The 27067-nt window shown below is 35.0% G+C and overlaps 1 protein-coding gene across 1 annotated transcript in view; it reads left to right on the top strand.

Moving 5' to 3' along the window:
- Positions 1 to 27067, top strand: part of LRPPRC (leucine rich pentatricopeptide repeat containing) — an 87116-nt gene that overhangs the window by 12684 nt on the left and 47365 nt on the right. The window contains exons 5-23 of the mRNA XM_017744774.1: positions 453 to 574; positions 665 to 723; positions 1293 to 1379; positions 1866 to 1992; positions 3029 to 3173; positions 3988 to 4130; positions 4416 to 4521; positions 4603 to 4710; positions 10369 to 10487; positions 11101 to 11194; positions 14382 to 14451; positions 17573 to 17600; positions 19864 to 19921; positions 21047 to 21153; positions 21367 to 21444; positions 21781 to 21834; positions 22557 to 22670; positions 23893 to 24023; positions 25442 to 25527. Of these exons, the coding sequence (XP_017600263.1) occupies positions 453 to 574; positions 665 to 723; positions 1293 to 1379; positions 1866 to 1992; positions 3029 to 3173; positions 3988 to 4130; positions 4416 to 4521; positions 4603 to 4710; positions 10369 to 10487; positions 11101 to 11194; positions 14382 to 14451; positions 17573 to 17600; positions 19864 to 19921; positions 21047 to 21153; positions 21367 to 21444; positions 21781 to 21834; positions 22557 to 22670; positions 23893 to 24023; positions 25442 to 25527 (1836 nt within the window). The remainder of the gene's footprint in view (positions 1 to 452; positions 575 to 664; positions 724 to 1292; positions 1380 to 1865; positions 1993 to 3028; positions 3174 to 3987; positions 4131 to 4415; positions 4522 to 4602; positions 4711 to 10368; positions 10488 to 11100; positions 11195 to 14381; positions 14452 to 17572; positions 17601 to 19863; positions 19922 to 21046; positions 21154 to 21366; positions 21445 to 21780; positions 21835 to 22556; positions 22671 to 23892; positions 24024 to 25441; positions 25528 to 27067) is intronic.

Below are 27067 nucleotides of genomic sequence, written 5' to 3'. Positions count from 1 at the left end.
TCTAAAGATTTTTTTTTAAAAGATGCTTAAATTGGACTTTTGCTTGTTTTTCATTATTGAATTTACTTTTCTGTTAGATGTTACCTTTATATCTGGTGGGCCGAGTATTCCTAGTGGTACCAACTATTTTATCAGATGATATTTTTATTGTGAGTGAGTCATTTATCTATAGATAATGCATAGGTGAATTGCTGAATCTGTAAAATAAATACAGCTGTAGAGATTGCTTGCACATGAGCATTGCTGTTACTGTGCTCGTTATGTTTTAGCCTTTTATAAACACGTGAGCTGTTAAGTAAATGTCTGATACTTCAAAAGTGAATAGAATGAAGCAGCCTCCTAAGTTTATACAGAGTAAAATTGACATGAAATTAATTACCTGAGAAAGCTATGAAGCAATGTTGAATTTAGAGAATCTACATTCACTGACTATGGCTGAAATATTTCCTTAGGTGCTGTGTATGATACAAGCCATTACAATGCTTTACTTAAAGTCTACATTCAGAATGAGCACAAATTTTCTCCGACAGAATTCTTGGCCAGGATGGAGGAAGCAAATGTGCAGCCCAATCGAGTAGGTACCCTTTTACAGGATCTTCATTCTTAATAATAGTCTCCATTTATTGAATGGAAATAGCTAACTTCCCCTTTTTGTTTTCTGTAGGTTACATACCAAAGATTGATTGCTGCTTATTGCAATGAGGGTGACATTGAAGGAGCAAGGTATTCTTTTGCATTTATGTTTAAAGGGATTTCCACAAAATCTGTTTCTCATATTCCCTACCACTAGTGTTAAAACTGATTTCTGTGTAATTCATAGAAATTGAGCAGAGCAAAGAAGGGTTTTATATATTTTAACCAAGCAATGCAGAGCAATTTCGTGGATACTGCTGAAACCTACACAAACAAAATAAAAATAAGTGATAGAACAGTGTGTTGAAATCAAGTTGTATTCACACTGCTCAGAAAATAACTTGTTTTGTCATTTCTAGAGCCATCATGAAAAACTGTGAGGTTAGGAAGGCTTACTGTTTTTGTAAGAAAATGGCTACTGGGAAAGGCATTTGAGAATAAAGTGGGCTAAGGAGCAAATAGTAATAATTCTGTTTGTTGTCATTACACAGGGCTTGCCGGGTATCTCTTCAACTATTTTAGCAAGGTTAAGTTGTAACAATGTGATTGAGGGGCATGAGAAATAAGTAAAAGGAAGATAAAAATTGAAAAAAAACCAGCCCCACCCTAGTGTCTGCATATTCCAAAGTGGCAAATACAAATTGTCTTATATTTTGCAGTAAGATTCTTGGATTTATGAAGAGCAAAGATCTCCCCATCACTGAGGCAGTATTCAGTAGCCTTGTGAAAGGACATGCAAGATCAGGGTAATGTTTCATACCTTTTATTCCTTTTGTTTACTCTTAGCTTTACTAAAATATAAAGTGATACTGTACAGAAAAAATTACATGCTGCAAAAGAGTGTGATGGTTTTGAATAATAATATGTAGAAGACTGTCTCTACATTTATGAAGCAAAAAAGCTATTTAACAAAGGAAGTAGATTTTTTTCTTGTGTCTGAAAATCTTGTATTTCAAGATAAATTACTGTACTTCTGTAGTATTTGAGAAGAAATTTGCTGCACTTAGTTCTGAACTTTATAATCTGTTAAAGTTGAAAGAGTATTTTAAGTAATACAATTATTAAAAAGATTTGCACTTTCACTTTTCAGGATTTGCTTAGTTAAAATAAGTTTCTCTAAGCTTGTGCAGTCTTTGTTTCCAATTCTAATTAATTTAATGAGGAAATATGGAAGTCGCAATAAACATCATTATGATAAAATCTACTGAGGATCTTCCTTTGAACTCTTTTAGAGATATGAAGAGTGCAGAAAACATCCTTTCAGTGATGAGGAGGGCTGGTGTTGAACCAGGTGCAGACACCTATTTATCACTGCTGAATGTGTATGCTGAAAAGGGTGATGCTGATAGCATCAAAAAGGTATTGCAAATTTGAATTTAAATACAACTTGTTAGATCTTTTGTTCAGTATAACTTTGGAATGCTTTCTGTCCATGCAGGAGGAATAAGAAGAATTTTATAATTGGTTTCCTCTCACTTTGAAGTAATTAACAATTTTTTTTTTTTTTTTTTTGCAATTGAATAGCTGGTTAACTGGAAGCAATGTCATAACTTTTGAAAAATACTTGTCTTTTGATAGTGGCATTTCACTCTGGGAAGATAGATTTGTCATTGAGTGATTTAATAATTCAGGGTTTTTTTTAAACAGTGCATGTGAGATATCTATGTATCTATTTATGAAAATAAAAAGTAAACCTCGATTATTCTGTTGCCATTGAGCCATCCTTTGGCCATTGAAGCCACAGGATCTTTCCAGTGAAGATGAATTTTCTTTTTTGAGAGTTCATACCAACAAATTAGATACTCGTAAGAGAGGCTTCCTTGGAGCCCTTTCTGTAGCTGATTTTTTTCAAGTATTCTCTCTTACTATTTTTTTAAATTAAAGAAATACTCATAAAGCAATGAGAAAAGATCAAACAAATTTTCTTAAGTTGTATCAGGAGTTTAATCAGATGTAGAAGACCAAATCAAGGAAGAGGGTATTGGAAACATAATTTTCTTCTGTGACTTAAACAAATAGTCATCAACCAGTATTCTTCCAAACAATTACAAAATGTTTGATCAGTCATTCTTCTCTTTAGAAAGTAATTTCTTTTGAAAGTCATCTCACAATGAGAAAACCTCTGGTGCTTTCATATATGGTGTTTAGATATGAGAAAGAAACTATATGTTATATCTGTTTTAGCTGTCCCTTTTTCTTTTTACAGTCTGAACGTGTTTGAGTCCCTCTCACTACTTCTTGCATATTCTTTCTCTCTACCATGTTCCATTGTCTAAACCTGTGGGTTTTAAAAAAGAAAAAAGCCCAGCCTTTTGTGTTTGTTTTGAATTAAAAAAGTATTCTGTTTTGAGTCGCTTTGGAGTTGATTGAAGTTAAATTTGTTTTGGTTTTACAGGTGCTAGAACAGGTTGAGAAGACTGAAGGGTACCTTATGGATAGGATTTTGATGCAGGTGATTTTTAGCCTTGCCAAGGCTGGGTATCCACAGCACATTGAGGATATTAAGGGACGCATAAGATTTGAAAGGGAATTAATTCCAGGTATGTCCTTGGTTCCTGCAGCAGGGTGGAGAGAGAACATTTTTTGTTTGTTTTGTTTTGGGGGTTTTTTTGTTGGTTTTTTTTTTTGTTTTGTTTTGTTTTGTTTTTCCTTCTTTTTCCAAAAATAGGTAATTTTGTAGTTTTCCCTTGAATACTGAGGGAAAGGAATAGTTTAATAGTTTTGCCAATAATTTGTGGATTCATATGTGTGTTTGTGTGTTTTAGATTGTGTTTTATAAAATCTAAATATGAAACAGCTTTAATAATTTGCATACAAAAATTGATCTATCATTTAAAAAAAAATTCTAAAATTCATTAAGCTTTTATAAGAAAGCAGCACGTGTGGAGTCCTTTCTTCAAACACCACTGCTAAGATTCCTGTTGTGAGAGCTCTTCGTGACTGCCTTAAAAAAGGGATACTAAAAACTGAACATGGTTTTTTATTACATACCTGTAAAGTCACTTCTGGATGTTTAATCTGACTGATAACTGTTAATTATCCTTCATCCATTTTTTCTTTTATGATGTGTCTAGAAATGAGTTTCTCTTTTTCTTATCCTTCTGTCATGCTGCAGTGGTGATACTTCTGTAATTTTTGGCCTAGTCTTCGTACAGGAAAAGTGAATTTCATTGCTAAATAGAAATAATCCTGGAAAAGGTAGTCTCAAATTTGTGCTGTTAATCTTGTTATAAAGTATCTTAATGGTACTTGTAAAACACTTACTTTCCTAGCTTTCACTCATTTTAGTAGCTTAAGGTGAAAAAGTTGGGTGCACTTTATTAATACTGTTGTTCTCTGTTTTTCAATTGCTAGATGTAATGAACTTGTGTTTGACTCTGATAACTCATGGCTTTGAAGATATCAGCTTCAGCATTTTGAAGTCTTTAAGTCATTTATCACGTGATGATTTGGACCAAGGTAGCTTCTTCTTGCAACACTGTGTAAATAGAGATCTGGTAAGCAGAACAGCAATACTTTTTTTCTTAATCTAATAGTAACAGTATATTTATTTAGTTTAATGCAACTGTGAAGATTGAAAATGGTGAGTTGTTGCACAGTCCTTCAAGAGCAAAAGATGAATTTTATTTTTTTGTATCAACTTGCATAGTAAATTGAAATTCACGAAGGAATCCTGTTTGGCTTGTGTAATATCCATTTTCTAAACATTAGAAGAATCTGACGTTTTTAACAATTTGAGAGATTGATAAATACATTAAATTAATTTTTGGAATTGTTTGCAGCCTCTGAACAAGCTGAAGCAGTACTGTAACGAGTTAAAAGAAGCAAAGATGCACTCGGCACCGTTACAATTTATCTTGCGTTGCGCTTTGGAGGCCAACAGATCAGGTACTCTGCTTATTTAGTTATTTTGCCTGTGCTCATTTAGAGTACTTGGTCACTGTTTAATTGTTTTGTGAATGTTTTCAGCCTTGGCCATTGATGTGATGAAGATGATGAAGGAGGAAGGCTTGCCACTCAGACCTCACTATTGCTGGCCGCTGCTAGTTGCATACCAGAAAGAGAATAATCTTAAAGGTGAGTTGTCTGATAAATGCTCCTGTAGCATTATTGCAAACCTAGTACACAAATCTTACTGCTATGAGATTCATCAGAGATGAAACAAAGCCCTAGCTATGTCTGTCCTCATTTCAATCAATTTTTCCTTCAGAAAGACTTTTTCAAAACATCCTTTCTTACTTGATTGTGATACAGTTTTACAAATTTCAAGTCTCCCTTGACATAGAAAGATGTGAGTGTTTAGTTATCTTTTGAACTCTTCACATTCTTTCTGCCTTCCATGTTCTTTATGCTGCTCATTACATTTTACTCTTGAAGAAACTGAAATCCAAGTGAAGAATTTAAAAGTAAGGTTATGTCATTATAGCTCTCTTGGACTGCAAACCCAGTCCTTTTTTCAAGCCAGCTTCTTATTATTTGCCTGATGAACCAAACATGAGTTTTGTTACAATCATAAAAACTGCAGGAGAACTTACATTGCTGAATGTGTGAGTCTGGCCTGACAGCATACTGATTGAAGGACAAAAATGCTCAATCTTTGGGATTCTTAAGTAGGTTTAAGCATTTAGCATACTTTCCCCTGTTACACATGGGGATGTCTACAGGATATGAATAAGAAGTGAACAAATATTAAATTTTAGAGTACAGTATCTAATTCTTTGGTTTGCGTTATTGGTAATTCAGAAAGAATGGTATTGTAAAAAGATGCTTTTAACAGAAGTACTTCCCCCTTGGGGAAACAAAAAACTGTCTTTTTCATCTTATCTCACAGTATAATGTGCTTTAGAATGAGATGCAGAGTTGTTAGTGTGACACTGGGTGACAAACAAAATGCACAAACAAAAAAAAAGTGCTTTTAGCAGACTCTTCATATCGCAATTTTATCTTAAATATACAGTCACATTCCAGTTCGGAAGAAATGCTGAAACAAGTATTCCCTAATTGTTTCTGGCTATAAAAATGTCTCAAGTCTTTTTCAAAAAGCCTTTGTGAAAACAATATTCAGTTTTTATTAACTCCTTAGGCTCTGTTCCTGCTAGACTACTGCCCAAGTTTATCTTCTCCTAGGTCTTCAAATCCTTGAAAGTTCTATGATATTTTAAAAGTCTGGCATTGTTGTTTTAGCTGGGTCCTTTGTGACTTACTTGAAGCACAGTGTTGCCAAAAATAAGTAAATTGAAATCAGTGTCATGCTTCTCGGTGTGGATGCTGCCTGCCTACTGAAAAAAGCTGCTTTCTTTTACTCCATGGAAAATTTCACCTCACTAACACAATTCTAAGAGACGTTGGAATTATTTTTATATTTAGACTTGGCTCCCAAAACTGAACCTGTATTTGAGTGTCAAGAGAAAGTGAGGTGTTCATACTTCTTTTGGTCTTTGTCAAGATCAGAGGTGGCCCTTATTTGGACTCCCTACTGTAGAATTCAGCTGTGCTTTGGCTAGTACTTGCTGCTGGAAGTCATGTAAGTGAAGTGAGAAGAAAACTGATGAAGGATCCTTCAATTCTAGCATTTGTAGCCATTTTCCATAGAGCCTTTGTTTTTCTGTCTGCAGAGGCATTGCATACACGTACTTCTGTATGGCTGTAAGATAATGCTGTGAGTTTGCAAACTCATTTTTGTAGCCTGTCCAAGTTTGTTCAGTGATTTTGCAATTCCTAAAATACATTAGGTAAGAAGGTACCTGATCAGTTGCTTCTACAGTGAAGGATCAGTGTAACTATTCTTGCTGAATAGAACAAGTTGTCTTCGTGTAAGCTTGCATTCAGTTTTTTCCAAGTTAAAAACAAAAAAAAGAATAAATTAGTTCTGCTATCTAAAAATACAACCAATACACTTGAAGAAAGGTAAATAGGGGGAAAAAGCCTCATCCACCCTGGAATTGTTTCATAGAAATAGTAGAGCAAACAGTAAGGCTGCAGTGAGAACCTAAGGGTGACAGCAGGTAGTAAATGAACAGAGTGGTGCTTTCTAGGAGTAAAAAAATAATGTGAACAGAAGTATAGACACAGTACCACATATCATACCAAAAATAAGGTAATTAATTTCTCAACAAAGTAGTAATGCCCAGCCTAATGTGTGTGATTTTGTGTCTTGATATAGGCAAGGCTGGAAAAGGAAAATAACTTTGAGGAAAAAACTATTAAAAATATGATAGCATGTAGATTGGACTAAATAATCACAACAAACAGAATAAAAGCAACAACCTATCTCGAACTGCAGTGTGCAAATGTCTGAATCAGTACATATGGTGTGACCCAAACAATTATAGCAGTGTTTAATTAATATTTTTCTAATGTTTATTACAGCAAAATCTGACACTGAATATCAAAGAAAATTCTGTAATTTCTGTTTTATGGAAATGTGTTTGAAAGAAAGGTAGCAGTGAAGTGGTGGCTAGGAGACATGAAACTAAACAAGGCTATTTTTAAATACACCTTAACCACTCTGAAATGGCAAACAGTTCTTTTCAGTCGTTTTACACAGGCAAGTAATTTCAGGTGGGGCGTTGCCTTTATGTGCATCCATTATATAAGTTGATAAATACTTACTTCCTTAGTAATTATTAGGCTTTTAGGAATGAAAAGTACTTGCAGGGTTTAAAAGATCAATATGCAGTGGATCTGAAACTGTTATTGGCACTGAGTCATTTTGTATCAGGTTATGCACTAAAATCAGGAGGGCCTAGTGTAAATAAGCAGAAATGTCCGACTTAGCTTGCTCCTGAATATTTTATAGCTCCCCTTTGCCTTTGAATGATCAAATTATTTTTAAAAACACTTCTTACAAGTGTGTATTTTGCTTTTGGGATCTACAGTTGTTAAACTATTGTATAACTATTGTTATATACAAAACCCATGGTTAGTGAATGGTAATTCAGTTTTTATTTTGGAAAATAGGAGTCTGGGTCCAGAGGAGAGTAAGAGTGGTGATTTCACAAAGTTACTGCTTGAAATCCTGTTTTACAAACAGACTTTTCTGGCAAAGAACATTCTGAGTGGATCTGGAATTACCAGCACGGCAAAAATATGTTAAATACTATGCTTTCCTGAATGTGACCTTACTTTTTGAGCTGAAGTTTTGTTTTTTTGTTTCCTCAGAAAACTGCTTAAAGCCAAATTTTACTTCCCTTGCACATGTAGAACTGTACATAACTGCCTTAGAAATTCCTCCTGTTCTCATGGGACTGCTGAAGGGAGAAGGCATGACCTAACTGTGAGAACCTCAGGAAATGAATGGTAGACTGAAATGCAAGCTTCATTTTTCAGTTTTTGAAAAGCTGCTCTACCACATAAATATTATGACCGCCTCATAGTTCATCTCTTCTGTATTTGTTCTTCAGTATACTAATTTGAGGTTGGAATCTGTTCTGTTGGAGTGTTTGAGTGCTGTTTAACTTTGTTTCCTATTTCTGTCTTCTTTCCACTGAATTATTGGATTTTGTATACTCAACTCCTGTGTACTTACATATGTCAGCCCAAGATCTCAAAAAGCCTGTTCTTGATCAAGCAGGGAGATGGCCAAAAGACTTTACTGGGGGTTTTAGTCATGCCCAGTCTTCTGGATCAGTGGTCTCCAAAGTGTGCAAGGCAATCCATTGGGTTGTGAGTGGGCTGTTTAGCAAATAAATATTTTATCCTTTTTGGCTTTCTATTTTTGTGTGTGTTTGATAATGCCCACAACTCAGTAGAGTTCTATACATGTGTAAAATTTCTACATCAATATACATGTATGTTTGGTGGGGGGGTGTTCTCAAAAAGGTTTGTGAGACCAGGTTCTACATGAACATGACTGCACTTTCATGTCTCTTTTAGCCTGTTTTTTGGTTGGGAGAGAGAGAAGAGGTTAGTGCATTTTCCAGTATGAAAAGCAAAGAATTTATAAAAGTCCACCTACATAATGCTCAAATCCTTTTAATTGAAATGGAAATGTTTCATTGCTTAGTATTGCGGAAGTTGTTTATTTGACTATAAAGTAGTTCTACTCTTGGTGAGGTAGAAAATGTATGCAAAACTGTAGGATTCTGTGTTGGTTTCATTAATCTTCTGTCCCCCCAAAAACTGTACATCAGCCATCTTAAAAAAAAAAAAGCTGCCACACATCTCTTCATTTTAAGTTCTTTGGCTATGCAATTTCTTTGGTGCAGTGTGGTTGTGGTATCTGCATCTTGCTGTTGTGCTGGTGTTCTGTTTCTCACACCTGCGTTTTCCTGCTCAGGAAGTGTCCCCTGATCTGTCTGCTAGGGAGTGGGGATGCTTAACAAGCCTGTTTTCTGCACTCTTCTGGCTACAACTTTGAGCTCAGACCTCCTGAGTGCACCACACCTTATTCACTGTGGGATCTAGTTCTTGGTCTTCAAACTACTTGTTAGAGTTACTTTTGAAATTATTTCAGCACAGGAGGACTTAATGTAATTTCTAGGATGTTGAAAAGAGGAAATAGAAACTAGCTGTCAACATTCGAAAGGTATGAAGAAAGATTTAGTGTAATTAATTCTTTATTCATATTTTTGCAGATTCTGGTCCAAAATCAGAGTTTTGTTTAAGGCAAACTCGAACAGATGATGCGACTTTAATCTAGTGTGACTTGCCTGCATGTATTTTCAAGTGCTCAAAGGGAATTCACATTTGATTATTTGCACCATAGTGCACTGCATAAAATATTCATGGAAGTGTCACTTTTCCATAGGTGGCACTCCAGGGCAAAGACAGGGACTTTGGACATTTTTAAAGTAATAAGTATGAAATGCAAGTTGAAAAAAACATATGCTGTTTGGTACTGGTGTCCTGCAGCAACTGACAAATCATTTTTAGACCAGCAAAAAATGATTATACCTGTATTGGTTTTGACAGGGGTTCAGAGTTTGGTAGCTAAGGTTACTGCAAGAAGTTCTGCAAATCAGAAGAGTGTGAGCAGTTAAAAAGAATGACATATCCTCTTAAACTACACTCTAGTTGCTGGACTATTAATGTTTGGTATCCGGTGTCTTCAATTGGAATCTACAGAACTGATACACAGTCCAATTGTGTGAAATGGTGTGAACCCAGTAAAAGTTACAAGGTAACTTCACTGGGCTTGGGAGACTCCAGCCTTTTTCTCAATTTCCTATTTGAAGCTGATGTGCTCTAGAGTAATGAACCACTTAAATTACAAGCATGTTACTAGTTTTAAACAAATCCAGAAGACAAATCCTGAACGCTAATGCTAATCAGGGTTGGATACTGGGAACAAAACTAAGAATGTATCATGTATTGAATAATGTGTTTGTATCTTGAGTATGATTATATACATTACATCAAATTTCAGATTTGTTTTTTATGCACAATATAATGGGCATTTTGATACATAGCTCTGTAAGGCATTCTGCAAACATGACTAACTCATATATTTGCTGTGTTAGAAAATTACTTCGTATAATAGCAATTTCCAAACTGAACTTTCATGGTTTTTATAGTACAGCACAAACCAGGAAGTTTTGTAAATCTATTTTAAGTTTCACAGGTAAGAATTCTATTAACACCTAAAATAGAAATGCAGGATTTTTCATGGCAATTTCAAGGAGGGAAATTGAGAACACAATTCCTTTTTTTGTAAAGCAATGTTTATTTTAAAATGTTGATTCTCAAGTTTTTCATTTTTCTGTATGCTTAGCCTTATTAATTTTGCCTTGATAGGTATCTTTGAGGTTCTCAAAGTGATGCACAAATTGGGGGTGGACCTTGATGCAGAAACATATACAGACTATGTTTTTAAAAACTTTGCTGATACTAAAACTGCCCATGCCCAGCTGAAGGTGAGTTTACACATAAAATTTTTTAAAATTACTATTACATGGCTTCTTTTATTATGTTCTCTGTGAAGGCTTTAGATCCCAGTAGTGCTCCAAACATGAACCTGGTATGATGAAGCCTTTTCAGAATATTTAGAATACTTTTCAAACAGTTGTTGCACTGATGGTTTATCATGTCTTTTTCCTGCTGCTTTTCTTTTTCTTCTTCAGAGCTAACCAAAATATTTTGCTCCAGACCTAGTAGCTTTCTGTTTCCTGAAGTAGAAAAGTAAATTAATGAATAATGCCCTTTTTTTTTACTGGGGATTGGAAGTACTACAATTGTTTCTGGTGAATATTTTTTTTTGCTTGCTAAAGAATTGAGAATTGGAGACCAAATTTAACTGTCCCAGTCTTTCTGCCTTTTGTAACTTTGTTTCTTGCAGTTGATTTCAATACAAAAAAATTTTGATCAGTAGCAACTCATTTGGCTGCCATATAGACTTCTGTAGAGCACTTTCTATGTTCTCAGCAGCTACAAGCTACCTTTGGGAAGGAAGTGTTTAAAAATATGAAGTTTCAGAAGGTCTTCTCTGTGTGTAGTGCCATGATTGATTGCTGATTGCTTTTTCTCTAGGAAAATGGCTGCCTGTTTGAAAGTGCTGGGCTCTACATAGCAGAACTGAGAAGTGAAGCACTGCAGGGGAGACTGGACAACGTTCTTTCTATAAGTGAGTATTTTTCATGTTGCATGTTACTACATACTTGGTGGTAGTGTTGATTGGCTGTAGCTTAAGAGATTTATTTGTATTCAAATGTGAGGTTTCAAGATATGTGGGGAACTTGAGCAAAGTGCTTATCATGGGAGGTCTTCTATGATGACTTGGCAGATTGAAACTACCAATTCTGAACCATAAAGCACAGTTTAATTCTTCTTTGGTATTGAACCTGGCCATAAGATTTACATATTTGCAAATAACAGCTTTACTGTGATTGTGACAGGAATGTGACACTCTCTACTTAGAGAGCTTAAGCAAAGAGTTTGTTTTTCACAAGGCCTGTGAGGTGGTTGTTTGCAGCATCAGTGACTACAGAATGTGAGGAACGATACAGCTCTGAAGTACTACAGAGTTACTAATGAAAGAACCAACTTTAAAGAACTGGTGGGCACTGACATTAACCTGAGGGTGTTCTGCTGATCTCTTGGTCATGGAAGTCGTGTATAAATGTGATTGGTTAATTAGGCATTGAATTGTAGCATGTTTAAGAGTTTTCTCCAAAGACTGTTCTGATGATCAGTGCTTGCAAAAATTAATTTACATCATTGACTAAGTGTATGGGATGGGATAATTTGCTTGGGTAAGTAGGAATATGTGAGTCTCTTCAAAATTTTTTATTAAAAAAAAAAAATAGTTTTTATTTTCCTAGTATACTGAGCTGTTAATAAAACACCTAAACTTGATACAGAAAGATCTCTTTGTAAACAACAGTTTTATGTGTCCAAAGCTTATGGAGAAGCTTAAGCAGTTGTTTGCTGCAGTTGTCATTAACTGTTTTATTTAACAAATACAGAAATAAGTAGTGTATATACCATAACTCTGGGAAGCTGTTGTGTTGCATATAAGGAAATTGGGTAGTTACTAATCAGTGATTTGATTTTGGTATTGGAGAGTTACCCATTAGTGAATCTTCAAGATTCACCTTATATTTTCCCACTATTTTGTTTAGTTTTATTACCCAAAAAAAAAAAAAAAGAGCATAAACCCAACCATTGACCCTAAAAAAATGAAGTACCTAAAATAACTTTGAAATTTTTTTAAAGGAGAACTGTTTATTAAGAGCAATGACATTTCTGCTGGAATGTGAAATAGTTGGTTTTTTTGGTTTTTTTCCCCCTCCATGAAAATGTAGGCCCCTCCACTCATTCTGGTTAACTGAAATAGGCTGGTTTTAATCTGTTGTAAGACCCAAATACATGTATGCCTGGTATATGGTAAATGTATATGATATCAAAAGTATGACACAGGCACAGATAGTAGGTTGAGTTCTGTCTTACTGCCATGAAATTCGTATCACATATTATTTAGCCATTGTTGGTGAGTTGAATTTAAATCTTGTAGTGGTATTCCTGTTTACAAAGACTAGGGTTAATAATTCATGGAGACATATCAAATTTCTTTGAACTTGAGCTTTAAAGGAAGCTACTCCGTAAATAGTTTACCAAGCTGAAATGAATGCTAGTAAATCTAATTAGCACCTGTGTGATGATAAGGCACGGATATTAAACAGCTGATTTTTTTTTTTTTGACTTGTCTCCTTTTGCAGTATTACAAAGAGGGAAAAATAGACGCAGTATGGAAAATAGTTTGAGATTGTCTCATCAGTGTAGTCAGAGGAGGCAAAGGTTGGTTATTAATGCTGGCTGCTATCTAGGTGTATTGATTCAGCTTCTCATGCCTTATAAATGTATAGATTTCTGCTACTGACAAGATGAAAACTCCGAAGCATCAGCTGAGGAATCTGGGCACATAAGGCAGCGTACATGAGAGCCGCTTTTTCCCTTTATCATGCCGTTCCATTCCACTTCATTGTCAGCCCCTTGATTTTCTCAGACTTGTTTGTTGCTAAGGAAACCAGGTTGCCGATTGTCAGCAGCAGCTGAGCATACTAAGATGCTTTTCTGCTTGTCTTTTTATGAGCAAAAAGTTTAATATACTGCTGGAGGGGAATTTGTATTGAGGGTGTCTTGAAGCCAACTTTACCTGAGATTTTCAAACAAAAAGAAATGTTCCAGCATTTAAAACTGGAGTTAGACTAAGGAAGTGCTTTTAGCATGTTCTTGCCTTTGACTTCCTGGGTTCCTTTAGAGCTGGTGTTTTTATTTTGGTTATCTTCTACCATATTGCAGCCCTTGCTGAAAGGGCCCTGTGCAGTCAGGTTTTTACAGCAGTTAATTCCATTGTGATGCTGAAGTGAGATGATGATAACTTCATACAGGACATAAATGCACCCACTACTGTATTTTTTTCTTTGCTGGTCTACTGTGCTGGAATGAGAGACAGCAATTCTCCAGGAAGAAGGTAGAATGATACGGAATATTTAGCCAAGAAATTATGTAAAGATTAGGACATGAAGCATAACTGTAAATGATCTCTCAGGGACATCTGATTTTAAGTGATTTTGCAGTTTTCCTTTGTGTTGAAATATTATTGTAAATAATAATACTAAAAAACATGTAGAACTGCATACTCTCCCCCCCCCCCCTTTAGATTTAATTTAATTCAGTGGGTAGCACTTTAGATGGAACTACTTTTTCTTTCTTGTCAGGAATTTACACTAGCAGAAGCAAACACCTAAGAAAGTGTTGTGCCACTGATTTTTTGCTTGGATTTTTAAAATTTTATTTTTATTATTATTTCAAAAAAAAAAGGGGCAAAATTTTAAAACCTATTTTAAGGCAGGCATTCAGTCTAAAACAATTAGCAAACCATTTGCCTTCAGTGGATCTATTTTGGTTCCAGTACTAACATCTCAGCTTTTCGTGATTAGGATTGTTTGAGGTTTGTTTTGCTTTTTGGAATTAGTCTTGTACTTTCTTACAGACAAAGATGCTTTATGCAATTAATAATTTGTATAAAAAGCTAATGTATTAACTCTTGCCATGAAAGGCAATGTAGAAGGAAAACTTCTCTCTCTCTGAATATTTGATTGCTTTTGAAATGGATCAGATTTAGATAAAACCAGGACCATTTCAAATACTTTGATATTTTAAATTTTGATTTATAAGTGTTTGTCAGCATTTAGAAAACTATCAAAATAGCTTTTCTAATGCTGGTCTGTTTACATGATCTACTTAGTTGTTGCCGTTCAGGGGTTTTTTTGACAATGACTATTGAGAAACATTGCTTTCATTTACAGTGTCTTCAGCAAACACACCTGCTATTGATTGTCGTCTGTTTAGAAACAGCCTCATTTTGGGTTTTAAAAGGTAAGGTTGTTATATGAATACCTTTTTTTTCCTCTGTACCAAATTTTCCTCTCCTTCTTGTCTTGTTGAGCAGGAGTTTGTACAGTTTTTTGCCCCCTGCTCTGTGTTTTAGAAGTAGCATTCCAAGTCAGTTAGGGGATACTGTAGTTCCTCCCTGCTTTTCTCATTTTCCTTGCCTCTGCTATTCGCTTGAAGCATTATATATAGTAGATTAAAAAAAAATTCAGTATTCTTTGTTCTGTGGTATTTGCCAGTATATAAACTTAGGGTAGTAAACATTTGGGGAATTTATCTTTATTCACTTTTTTTTATCAACAGCTATGCTAATGTAAAATTTCACTGAAGATTATTACTATTAACCTGTAAAGTAATAGGGTGCTTGATGAAGACGAAATACCAGTAGGAGCCTGGCATATTTTGCTACATCTGCTATCTTTCTGTGCCCTCTGGGTTAATAAGGCTCCTGAGCACTCACATGTAACACCTAGTTCTGAGCTACATTGCCAGGGCTTTGTATTCACAGCCATATGGCTCCGTTCTGCAAGGCAGGTTCCTTGTGAACTTGCAAGGTTGTCTCAAGCTTATGCAAGTATATGTGAATTAGCTAGCAGTTCTATCATGCACTGCTTGCCCCAGTCAAACATTTAGCACTGGGAATGAGGTTTTGTTTTCAGCATGCCTCCACCACAGGGAACAAGAGAAGTCACTTAATATTGCCACTTAATATTAATATACACTCAGGACCAGGGTTTGAAGGCTGATTTTGTAATTTCCTGGAGTTTTGTAATGAGTGTGAGTTCGAACTGTGTTTGGGTTGGATATTAGTAAAACCTAACAGGTAAATATGACCAAAATAATTCCCTAGTAAATTGCATGTTCTGTCTATCTAGCTGGTCCCGTTGTATTATGGGAAAAGGAGGAGAAAAAGAAAGCCAGGGTTGAAATTGGTTAGCTAGGCCCTGGCTGGCCTTGGCATCCAAGGGATAAGTGAAATACTGTTTTAGATCCAGTAAGAGTATATTGCTATTCCTTTGAATAGTCAGTCCCAGAATTATCTGTTTCATATGTATTAATTAAAGTAAGAGATTTTCTAAACATGTTTTCTCTCTTTAAGTATCGATAAATGTCCAGCTGAAGTAGGACTTTCACTGGAAAGCAAACCTTGCCAATATTTACCACACACAACAAATGCTAGCCTGAAATATCCCTGCTACTGGCAAACTGTGCAGGTGTGCAGAATGTGATTTAAAGTATCTTTAAAATGTCATCATCTTGCTAGCAAACTAGTTGCTAAAAATCATAGTCTCCTCAAGTGAAACAGTTACTCCCCTCTTAGTGAGAACAGTTCCTACTGTTATTGGACATCTGGGCTAAAAACTCAGAATTCTGATGGAAATTAAGGTTAGAGGTCTTTTGGTGTGATTTTTTTGGGGGGTGAGGTGGTGTTTTTTTCCTCTTTTTATTTCAGCCGTCCTTGCCACATTTAAGTGTGGCGTAAGTTTTGTTTATCTGTTTATATTACTCTTTTGTTTGCTTTTCTTGCTACCTGGTTTCAGACACTGTGTACAAGGTTGCCTGCGCCCAGATTTTACCCTTACATTATTTCTGAAAGCATGCCCACTCATGTTTCCTTTTCTGTTTTAAACTTAGTGGCTAGAACAGCCTGAGCATGAAACATGAGGATATGATAGGAGAGAAGAAAGACTATTTGTAGGTTTTGTAAAGACCACAGCAAAATTTTATGGCTAAATGCAGGTCTTGAGTGTTCAAATGAACAAAGTTCAGGATTGGAGTACAAAAGTACAAGGTAGGGATGCCAGGGATGCATGAACAATGTCTGTGGCAGACTAGTTTATGGATTTCTGTTGAAACTGCTCTTCTCTAGTAACTGCTTCAAAGTATTCCCATTCTATTTGCCTGATGTGCCATTACTATTTCAGAGTCAAGTACTTTAGGAAATTGATGCATTTGATATCTGCAGTTCATTGTCATCCTGTCAGTGGTGGAGTGAGTTCACCCAACAAAGCTTAACTAACCTCACAGATGGCATTTTCTTTTTCCTCTGTGTGGACCTGCATTTGACTCATTTTCAAATACAAGTGGCAGTTGCACAGAAAGAAAAAATGTTTCATAGGCTTGAACCTCCTAAATAAAATCCAAAACTTCTGTGAATGCTTTCAAGTTTTTGTGCGTCTGTTCACACTGACATCTTATTTTCCTCTAATGAGAATTACAGGAAGATAAAATAATATCATAAGTTTTTGTTCTCTTACCCTTGCCTATGTTAATGCTGTTTTATAGTTGTTGGAAAGTTACAGTTCTTGAAAAGTTATAGCTTCTAACGAGAATTTTGAAGTTCTATGAATTACAGGAAGACATCAGGTTTTTAATACTTGAGACAGCTGGTTTACATTAAGATGTCAGGGGTTTTATACTTTAGTGAACTGGTTGATGTGATTTTTGGATGTAACCTCATGATGTACAGAGAAGTGTTCTTCCCCAAGTTCTGTTCCAATCTATGAGGGAAGAAATTCTATGTTTTGTTTTCTACTTTTTAAAATATTACGTGTTTTTCTCACTATAGTGAACATTATACCTTAAGAGATTTGATTCATTTCTTTTTTTATAATTAGTATAAATACATCAATAGCTGCCCATAGTTATCTTGGTGAATTAAAAGTCTAATGCACAGGAGACTTAGATTTTTTTTCTAGCAAATTCCATGTCTCAAGTAATTTCTATGTAAAGTGCAGCTTATTTGAGTGAAGCTTATTTTCTTGAAATGCTAAATAGAGAAATATAAACCAAAAAAATACAATTAGGATATGTTAAAAAATTGAACTAAGACCAAAACTAAAACACTTTCTAGTTGTAAGTGATCTATTTGGAATGTTGCATTATTTTAAGTTTTTTAGCTGAAATTATGACCATATCGAGTGTCGTAAAAATTCCTAAACTTACTCTGTACAAAATTAGTTTAAACAGTATGTAGCAATTATTGTATTTTAATTTTACCTAAATAAGATCCTCAGTGTTAATGTTCTGTGTTGTTTTAAAGAAAGCTACAAGAGTAAAATAATTCTATTGCTTTTCATTTGTTATCCTTTGCTGCCCTCTTCAGCTCAGATGATGTACATCTATGGAGCAAGGTAAGTGGAGATAAAACTGTAAATAAAATCAAGATTCTCTAGGCATTGCATGTTTATGGTGTATTATTGTAAATCTGAATTCTGAGACTGAAAATTGTAGACCTGATTAATTTGAGCAAGACTTCTGTCAGTGGCAGACTGTACCAAGTGTATTGAGTTTTCAAACTGGACAGTTAAGTGAAATTGTGAAAAATCAAGTGTGTTACCATGTCATGTAGCTTATGCTACTGCAGTTTCTAGATCAATGCAATTACAGCTGAAGATGGCTGTAGCTTCTGGAACAAAGTCTGCCAGGGTTGTGCCATCTGACATCAATTCACTTTCCTGCCCTCCCTAAACTTTCTTCCTATCCTCACGTGAGTGCTAATAAAATAGTAAGGCAGACTTAGTTTTTCAAAGTTCCTGTTATAGGACTTAAAGCATCGAAGTCAAAGCCAGATAAAAGAAATTAACTGGATGAAATCAAAGGGAAATTAGTGATCATGTTGCCGACCCTACGTTAGGGCTACATTAGAAAGACACGGCAATATAACTTGGTCAGTAGATTTTGCACAGCATTAGAATAGAGGAGATGTTGGCAGATGCTGCATTGGATGTGGTTTCAGGATTTGGGAAGGGATGCATTGTGCTTTTTGTTGTTATTCTTCAGTACTGTAACTGCTGACTAATAAAAGTACATTTTAGGTTTTGCAAAGAAATCTTGGAATGAAATGGAAATTGGGATTTGGAAAGTTACTGATCACTGATTTGCATAAAATCAGTACAGGATTTTTTGCATTTTACTACCTTTTACTGTTACGTGATGATTCTCGTGAGAGGATGTTTTTGTCTGCTGCCTCTATCCTTCCTTTTTTGCATAAAAAAAAAAAGGAGAGCAGGGAAAGAAAAAAGGGGATCTCTTATTGGTCCCATTATGAAAATAATTTTGAAGGACAGTTAGAGAGCTGAAGTGATTGTAGTCTGTGAAGTTAATATGTAGAGTTAATTCTGCTCTTCATCACAATGGAAGAAAAATAAATTCTGTTGTCTTCACTAAATTTAAGAGTAAATACATGCATTGAACTTCTAAAATAAGAAATGCTAACTTGGGAAATAAATAGACACGAATAACTTTACACATGTTTTTGGACAATTCATCCCTTTTAGTATTCTGATATTTGATTCAAAAGAACTGTTAATGACTTCCTTGGATTTTATTGCAGTGTGTATTGATTTGTCATAGGAAGATGAGGGGAAAAGGGCAGAAAAATGCTGTAGTTTTACTGTGAACAGTGTTCATGGTGTTGGTAGAATGAAAAATAATAGATAAGATATTCAGTTGCACATTTGGTATTTTCTGGCTTTACTTACCCATTTTCATCAACAATTGAAGGTGAGGATTCCTTTTCTTTTGTCATTACTTGAAACACAGCACTTTGGCAGTGAGACTGCATCTCCTTCTGACTTCTTTGAGATTGCATTCTAGAATCATGGGAGATAAAACAAAAATTCTTGAAACACAATTTCAGTTTTTAACTGAAGATTTAAATCTTAAAAATTATTCAATTTCCTTAAGAACAGTGAAATGATTTTTAAAGTGATGTCGTTTAACTTACAGTATTTGTAGGTAAGGTGTGGGGGCTTTTGGGTAAATGCTTCTTTTCTTTCAAAGGAAGTAAAAAATATATATTTCTTCGGTTTGCATGATGGATAAAATGAGTGCTAAATGTAGTTGAATGCAATTAATTTTTATGAAAGCATATTTTGTCATTCAAAATTGCACTTATTTACAACAGCTTATTTACAACTAGCTGTACTAGTTACCTTAATTCTAGCAGAGCATAATAAATGATGTTCCTTTACTTTGTTTTGGTAGCTGCTTCTTTAAAATATAAATAAAAAGAAGCTTTATAGGCCAGTTTCAGCCTTTTGGTAAATTGGAACGTAATTGTAGCACCTTCAGGAGTGCCACTGGTTAATACTTGCTTTAAGCAGTGTCTTAGGATAGCTAACTTCCTGTAGGATGATATATAAACAGAATACTAGAGCGTTCTGTGTCTTAATGCTATACCTCAGAAAGCATTTCTGTTTGCAATATTTTTTTCAAGAAAACCCTATTATTTACCAAAAAACCCCTTTGTGTTTCTTAGGGAATGACTATGATGTGGTAAAGAATAATACTTTAACAGAGAGATGCTTTATTATTTTGAGAATTCAATTTCAGATACTATTTGTCCTTGCTTGCTTCTTTTGGCTGCAATGTACGATTATTCTGTCTTACCAGATAACAGAACTGTTGTACAAGGATGAACGTTATTGCCTGACGCCTCCAGGACCAACTGGTAGAGTTTCAATTTCTATGATTGTAACTTATCCACAAATCCGTTCTTCTGTGTAATGATGGGTTTGAGGGATTACAACAGTAAACACTGATTGCTTCTTTTTGAAAGTGAAATTTGAAAACATGTTGGGTAAAATCCTGATTCAAATAATCAGAGCATATTCTGTGAGATCCACAAGATTTTTTTTTAGTTATAAGAAAATCTTGCTGATAATGATTTACTTTTCTAAATTTATAGAACAAAATGGAGATTTAGAAGGAATACAGTATCAGTGCTTAAATACTTTAAAAAAAAAAAAGAGGCAGTCTTTCAACCTACTTTTACCTTTAGTAGCTCTTCTGATTTTGTAAGGTAACATATCCCAGATTTCCTACCTTGAAATAAGTATACTTTTATGTTCAGTGTGGTTTTTTTAAATAAAGGTTTGGTTTTTCCCCCCTCCTTTTGGAGCCAGAGGGACAAGGAGGTATGGGGACAGTTAATCTTTGGGAAGACAATACTTGATGCTCTTCCTGTTCTTGGAAGGGCTACAGGACCCCATATATTTTTGCACTGCATAGATAAGAAACTTAGCACTATTTGCTAAAATCTGTTCATCTTGACTTTGATTGGCTAATAGGCAGTTTCTTCAGTGTTAGTTGCTCTAATGGTTAAAATATTTTTGTATGCTGTTATATTAATATTACAATACTTAATGTAGCTTGGTAATGGAATATAAGGGGTAAAATGTACAGAATAAATATGCAAAGTGTTAGAAATCTGTTTTTTCTTTGGAGCACTGACAAAATATTTGTGGCAACTATTTGGGGTAGCAGGCAGGAAAGGGGGGGAGGCCTTGGGCAGTACCACTTCTGTCACACAGTAGTGGAAAAAAATAGATTGAAGTAAGATTCTGTACTGAAAAGCTGTCACTAGGTCTGAAAATAATTAATATTCCTTTCACTCACCAGTTAGATATGTGCTCCCAAACCACATAATCTCTATGCCTCAGTGATCATTGTTGCCATTTCAGAGCCTCTCATCAGGGTGACATCTCACACCAAAATGATTTCTTATAAATTAATCTTGATAACATGACAGTCTCGGTAATTTTAGTGGAATGCTTTCTCTTGTTTTTTTCCACAGAAGCTGTTGGCTATTTTCTTTATCACTTGATTGACAGCATGAGTGACTCAGAGGTACAGGCCAAGGAGGAGCGTTTGAGACAATACTTCCATCAGCTGAAGAAGATGGTACCATTTCATTTTTTGCTACATAATGCCTGTCCTGCCTGACATGTATCTATTAGGTTTGAAATTGCTGCTTTTAAGTAAAACCAGACCACTTCTCAATGACATGCAAGAGCTGGAGACTTGAATTACGTCTGAGATAATTTCTGTTAGACAAATTTCAGTTTGGTTGTGTTTCAAAACTCATATAATTTTTTTCCCCACCTCTTGGTACAGAATATAGTTATCCCTGCAACCCACTACAGCGGCATTTGCAGACTGCTGGACTCCTCTCAAGTTCCTGAATTAATTAAGGTCTGTGGTTCTATAGCAATTACTTTGAATCTAAAAAATCTCTGAGTATATTCTCCTCTGCAAAATAAATTTTCGCATCAATATCTTCATGCAGTGATTATATGTAAGCCTTTTAACCTTTCTGTGATTTTTCGCTGTTGAAGCTGGTTTCATTTCTAATGTGAAAGGGATACATTTAATAAGTGCCGTTTCAAGTCAACGTAATAATGCTGCAGAACACAGCTTTTTTTACCATTGCTATTATATAATTACCTTAAACCTTTTTAGTATGATATGCTTACTTAGAGATTGAACTTTGGGGGGGATTAGTGATATTTTTGTCTTACTGAATTTCAGGATGCAAGGTTACTGTGTCATAAAAAATCCCTGCCTACAGACAACATTCCAGAAGTAAGTAAATTCACAGATAGCTATGCTTGTTCTTACTGTAATAATACTGTTTGGATATGGGGTTTAGATGAAGTGTAATCACTAGCTTTCAGATCAGGGAAGTATATTAACGTTATTTAAATCTACCATTTTAAGTTCAGAGGTTACTTTCCAGAGTAGGAGTAAAGGCTATCCAGATTTTCACATAGACCTGATACTTGACCTTGGAGTTGGCTGAGGTTTCATGCCTCAGTTTCCCTGTCTGGTAAATAATTTTTTGAAAGTTCTAGTTAGTTAACAGTAGTGGTTTGAGGCTTAATTCATGCCTGTAAATTACAGTGATCCACTTGAGTGGCAGGAACCATATAAATCCATACTGCTTCTAATGGTTGAGTGTCAAGTCTTTACATTTTTGATCTGAGCAAAGTGGAGATGGAAAAAGAAACAGGCTTCTATTCCCTACTTCCCTAAATACAAAGAACTGAGTGCGAGAGCAATAGGAATGTTGACCTTTATAGGTATGCGACTTAATGTTGGAGTTTTTTTTTTTTTACTGTATTCTGGCTCAAGTCTTCAATTAGTATGTACTATTTAAACAGATAAAAGCACCTTAAATGATTAAAAAATTTCTTCGAGTATGAAAGAAGAGGATTATTTTGTCTGTCTTTTATTAAAGTGATCCGACAAGTTGTTGAGGGAACGGTGTTTTTGCAATTGACATTCTTTCTGTTACCTCCATTTAGAGTGCTAAATCTGACGTGTCTGCTTTGGAGAAGAAACTAGAAATGCGAAAAGCTGAAAACCAGCCTATTACAGATGTCTTGAAACAACTCATACATGCTCTTTGTGAAGAAGAGGTATCTTAAGCAATGCAGGGATAATTGGAAACACATAGCTATATTTTTAAAGGGACATAAATGACTGTGTTATGGAAAGACATAGTTAAGCAAAGACAAGTGCAGTGCTTCAGGTTTCATGGTTTGATGCTTATAAATCAAACATAAGTGCAAAAAGCAATTAAATCAAAAGGTTAACTAATTTCAGCAACACCTTGAATGGCATGTTTTGGGGTTGCTGAAGTTTGTTTACAATAATCTGCAAAGTGAATGATAGTAACAGCTGTGATAGGTTTATCATACATGCCAAATGTCCTTTCAAGCCATGGCTCCGGTCTCTTATATCTAGATTGTCAAGCAACTGATACATGCACTAGTCATTTGCAATTCAAATATTACTAGGTTGTTAATGCAGGGATTGAAATTCCATTTTCCTGCAGGAGGAAAGCTCTTCTGAGATAAAGGGTCTCTTGCCTTCATTCGGCAGGCGTCCAGCTGTAGTTTACATTCATTTAGTGTGTGTCTGTAATTTGTGGGGTATCACCACACTTTTGTTCAGTTTCTTGTTCAGTATGATCCTGCCTATAAAGCTGTATATATAGGAACAGTAACAGTTGTGCAGATGATAGCACAATATTCTCTGTTGCTACGAACACAATTTTGAAAGAGTTGTGTATCTCAGCTGTGTATCTCTACAATTTTGCATATGAAATAAGCCTAGATGCAAACACCATTGCAAGTTCAAAGTGGTCAAATGTATGAATAAGAATTTATAGAAAAATAAGCTTTCTATGGAATTATTAAGTAGTTTCTTATTCTTTAGAAAGTAGTTTTGTTATGTGCTTGGCAGTGTACCAGGTGAAAATGGTTATGAATTCCAAATAAGTAAGAACTGGTTTAGAATATGGGTTAATAACGTTCATGGTCTCTGGATTAAAAAAAAAAAAAAAAACCAACAAGTCTCTTACATTAAAAAATGCAAGAAAATTAAATGCAAAGCAAGAACACTTACTTCAAAGTCTATTCTCAAATTAATGTAAAAGGTGTTCTACAAAAATAATGTTTGCAGAACAGCTTTCACTCTTAAAATTTGCTAAAGCATTACAGCACTGTGTTTTCGTATGTGATCCTACACTACTAAAAGCACTAAAGCAGTCATGTAACTGTACACTGAATGTATAAGATTCAAAATGTCAGATTGACTTTACCTCTAGTTCACATCTTTGCTTTGTTCCTTTTTTAGAATATGCAAAAAGCCCTTGAAGTGAAAGCCAAATACGAACCGGACATGGTTGTCGGTGGCTATGCAGCCTTAATAAATTTGTGCTGTCGACATGATAATGTAGACGAGGCAATGAACCTGAAAGAAAAAGTGTAAGTACACCGGCACTGAAACATGTCACAGAGATTTATGCTGATACACAGACCTTGTTGAATTAAGTAGGTTGAGTATTAACCCCCTCATCCATTTTTAATTAGTTTTCCCCAACAATGTATGTGCATTTAAAACAGTCATGGGTGTGGTTTTTGGAAACAAAAAATTTGCTTTGTGTAATTGAACATTAGAAGCAGTTACTTCGTGTGGTCAGTAATTTTTTTTTTTTTATTTCGAAAAAGGCAGATTGCTACATAAGATGTGTTTTATTTTTATTTTAAACATACATACTGTCTAAATTGAAGCTTGCCTTAATTTGCAGTTAAAAATAGGTACCTGTATTGTGTGTTAGAAAGCACCTAGAATGGGTTCAGTATGCAGGACACCTATATTGTTTTTAGAATAGCAGTGTTTGAGTAGTGTTATTTTAAGACTGTCAACAAGCATTTTACTTTAAATTTTTATATTCAGTTCTTTGTACCTTGGCTGTAAAAGTTAGCTCCCAGCTAAAACATGCTATGCATGACTTAGCCTGGAGCAAATTCCTACAGATGATCCTTATATTTACCCCTTTCATTTTTCTCTTGAAAGGCTCCTTTTGGTCTGATGCTGTAGTGAATCAAGAGCAAGCTATATGTGACTTTCAGGTTCTCTCTCTCACTAAATCCTTGCTCAGGTTTTACAGTAGGTTGGTGGGCAGGTGCTCGTTACACCCTGCTAGTGTTTGAAATTAGGTGAAGTGACTGAGCTGTGAATGTCGAGAACTTTGCCACCCTACAAATAATGGTTGTGTCTTGGCTTTGGCTGCACTTCCGTTCTCACACAGTCCCCAGAGGGAGCTTGCAGGAAGTGAAATTCAGTCTTCTGCCGGAGTTTCACGGCAGTAACACATTTTTACTGAGCTGCCTCAAGGTAGCCTCATATTGCAAAGAAGTGTGTATTTGGATTGTTATAAAAAAAGGCAGCAGTGGAGGAATTAACTTTTAGTACTTCCAGAGAAAAGAAGCAATACATAGCAGAAACTTCAAAATAGTAGATTTTAACTTAGGTGAATAGTTCCAGTCTCTCTATCAAAAAAAATATAGCCCTGTTCCAGTCCTGCACTTTTTTCTTCCCAGGCTTCTGAAAAATACCCTATTTTATGCAACAACTACCAAATTATTAATTAAACCATCTGACTCTTTCTCAAAAACATAACCTTTGGCTTTGGAGGGTGGGAAGGTGCGTGGATAATATTTTTAAATCATGTTCTAATGGTGTGTCTTTTAAATTCTATCAGATTTTTCCTTTAAGACTTACTATCATTTTTAGCTCTTAGGGCTGTTGCTGTTATATACTTTTAAAAATAAATATCTTTAAGCTGAAGCTATAAAATGTGAGCCTCTGTTGATAAAATTCTTAATGCTTTAATTTCTAGCTTCCCTAAGAATTCACCTGTTGCTCTTGACAGCGGAAAGTACATAGCGCTGGTAGAAGTCTTAGAAAAGCATGGTAGACTAGAAGGTAATCCATTTGCTTTCGTTGTGTGTTTCTGCTATATAATAAAGGTATCTTGCCTCAAGAATAAAAATGTGAGTTGATATTAATGGTATATCATGTCCTGAAAAGTGCTTGAACATTTTGCATACAAATTTGCATGTGAATTCAACCAGAGATGCTTGGACAGTGCAGGCCATTAGTTTTAATGGATTGGCAAGCTTGTCATTTACATTTGCACAGCTCAGTGCTTTTTGCATTTCTGCAGCTAGTTTTTATTAGCATTGCTGTTTGGATTGAGTTTGAAGATCATGACTTATGGCACAAATTGCGTATGTGCCTAGACTAATGGCTTTGTTTTTGCTTAAGAAGGTCTGAAGGCTGAACATAAAACCTATAAACATAACCTCCTCATAAGAGCCAAGTACTGCAAAAAAATAATTTAACTTTCCATAAAGTATATATTTTTCTGTTACTATTCTTTTTTGTGTTTCCTGTTGAATTTTATATTCAGTCTGTAAACTGCCTGGAAATTTTGGCTTTTTTAATGAGTGTTCTGCCAACTGCCTATTTCGTATTTCTAGATGTTTGCATTAAGCTGTTAGCTCTTTCATTTTTGTAATTTAGTCTAATGTAATTCTGTGATTTACATGATTTGGTTGATCTTTAAAAAGTCATTATGTCATTAGCTTTAGAAGGTGATTCTGAATATTGAGTTCTCTGATTTTGCAGAGTAACAACTACACTAACACAATAAAACATGGCTCAAACCATGTAATGGTTTTATTTAAAACACTGTAAAATAAAACAAAAAAGCTAATAGAGTTTTTTTTCATGTAAGATCTGCCTTTGAAATTTGTCTTGGCCTCTTATTAAGCGTACTGTTAGAAAAATAGTAAACAAAGCTGATTTGTCCAAATCATAAAAAATCAGATCATGTCTACCTCTACATTAAGCAGTTTGAAAATATGAGTTTGCTTTTAAGAGCATAAATGTCCCTCAGAAAACAAAATAATTCATAAATATAGCCAAATGTAAAGTGGTCAAAACATTCTGGCTATGCAATAATTAAGAACATTCTAAAAATGCACTTATTCCGTATACAAAAATGTTTGTTTCTGCCTTACTAATGAAGCTTAATGAACCTAATGTTTTAACATGCAGTCTGTTAGAAAGCTTTCATTGGCTCTCCTTGGCTAATTAGTATCGACACAGCAAACAGGCCCTATCGGTATCAGACCATTAGTCTGGCTGTATATACAGTGTAAACATATCTTTATTATCTGGCCTCGTGACAAGCCATCTGCTGAAGAAACAATGGAGTGATTTAGCAGATGTTAGCATTGAACGATAAAAGCATCCATTTAGTAGAATCTTGCAGCTATAGGGCAGACTGTGCAGGGTTATGTGGTGCAGAGTGGGCACACAGTTTCTATCTATAATTTGTAGTCAAAGTTGCAGCAAAATGATAAAACCATGCTATTGTGGATTTATAATTGTAGTCTCGTTTAGAAATGCAAGTAGTAATTAACTTGAAATCGGCATTATACACCAGAATTTACATTCC

Source organism: Corvus brachyrhynchos, unplaced genomic scaffold (assembly GCF_000691975.1).
Source record: "Corvus brachyrhynchos isolate BGI_N302 unplaced genomic scaffold, ASM69197v1 scaffold258, whole genome shotgun sequence".
Classification (NCBI taxonomy): domain Eukaryota; kingdom Metazoa; phylum Chordata; class Aves; order Passeriformes; family Corvidae; genus Corvus; species Corvus brachyrhynchos.
This window is presented reverse-complemented; position numbering and strand designations above follow the sequence as displayed.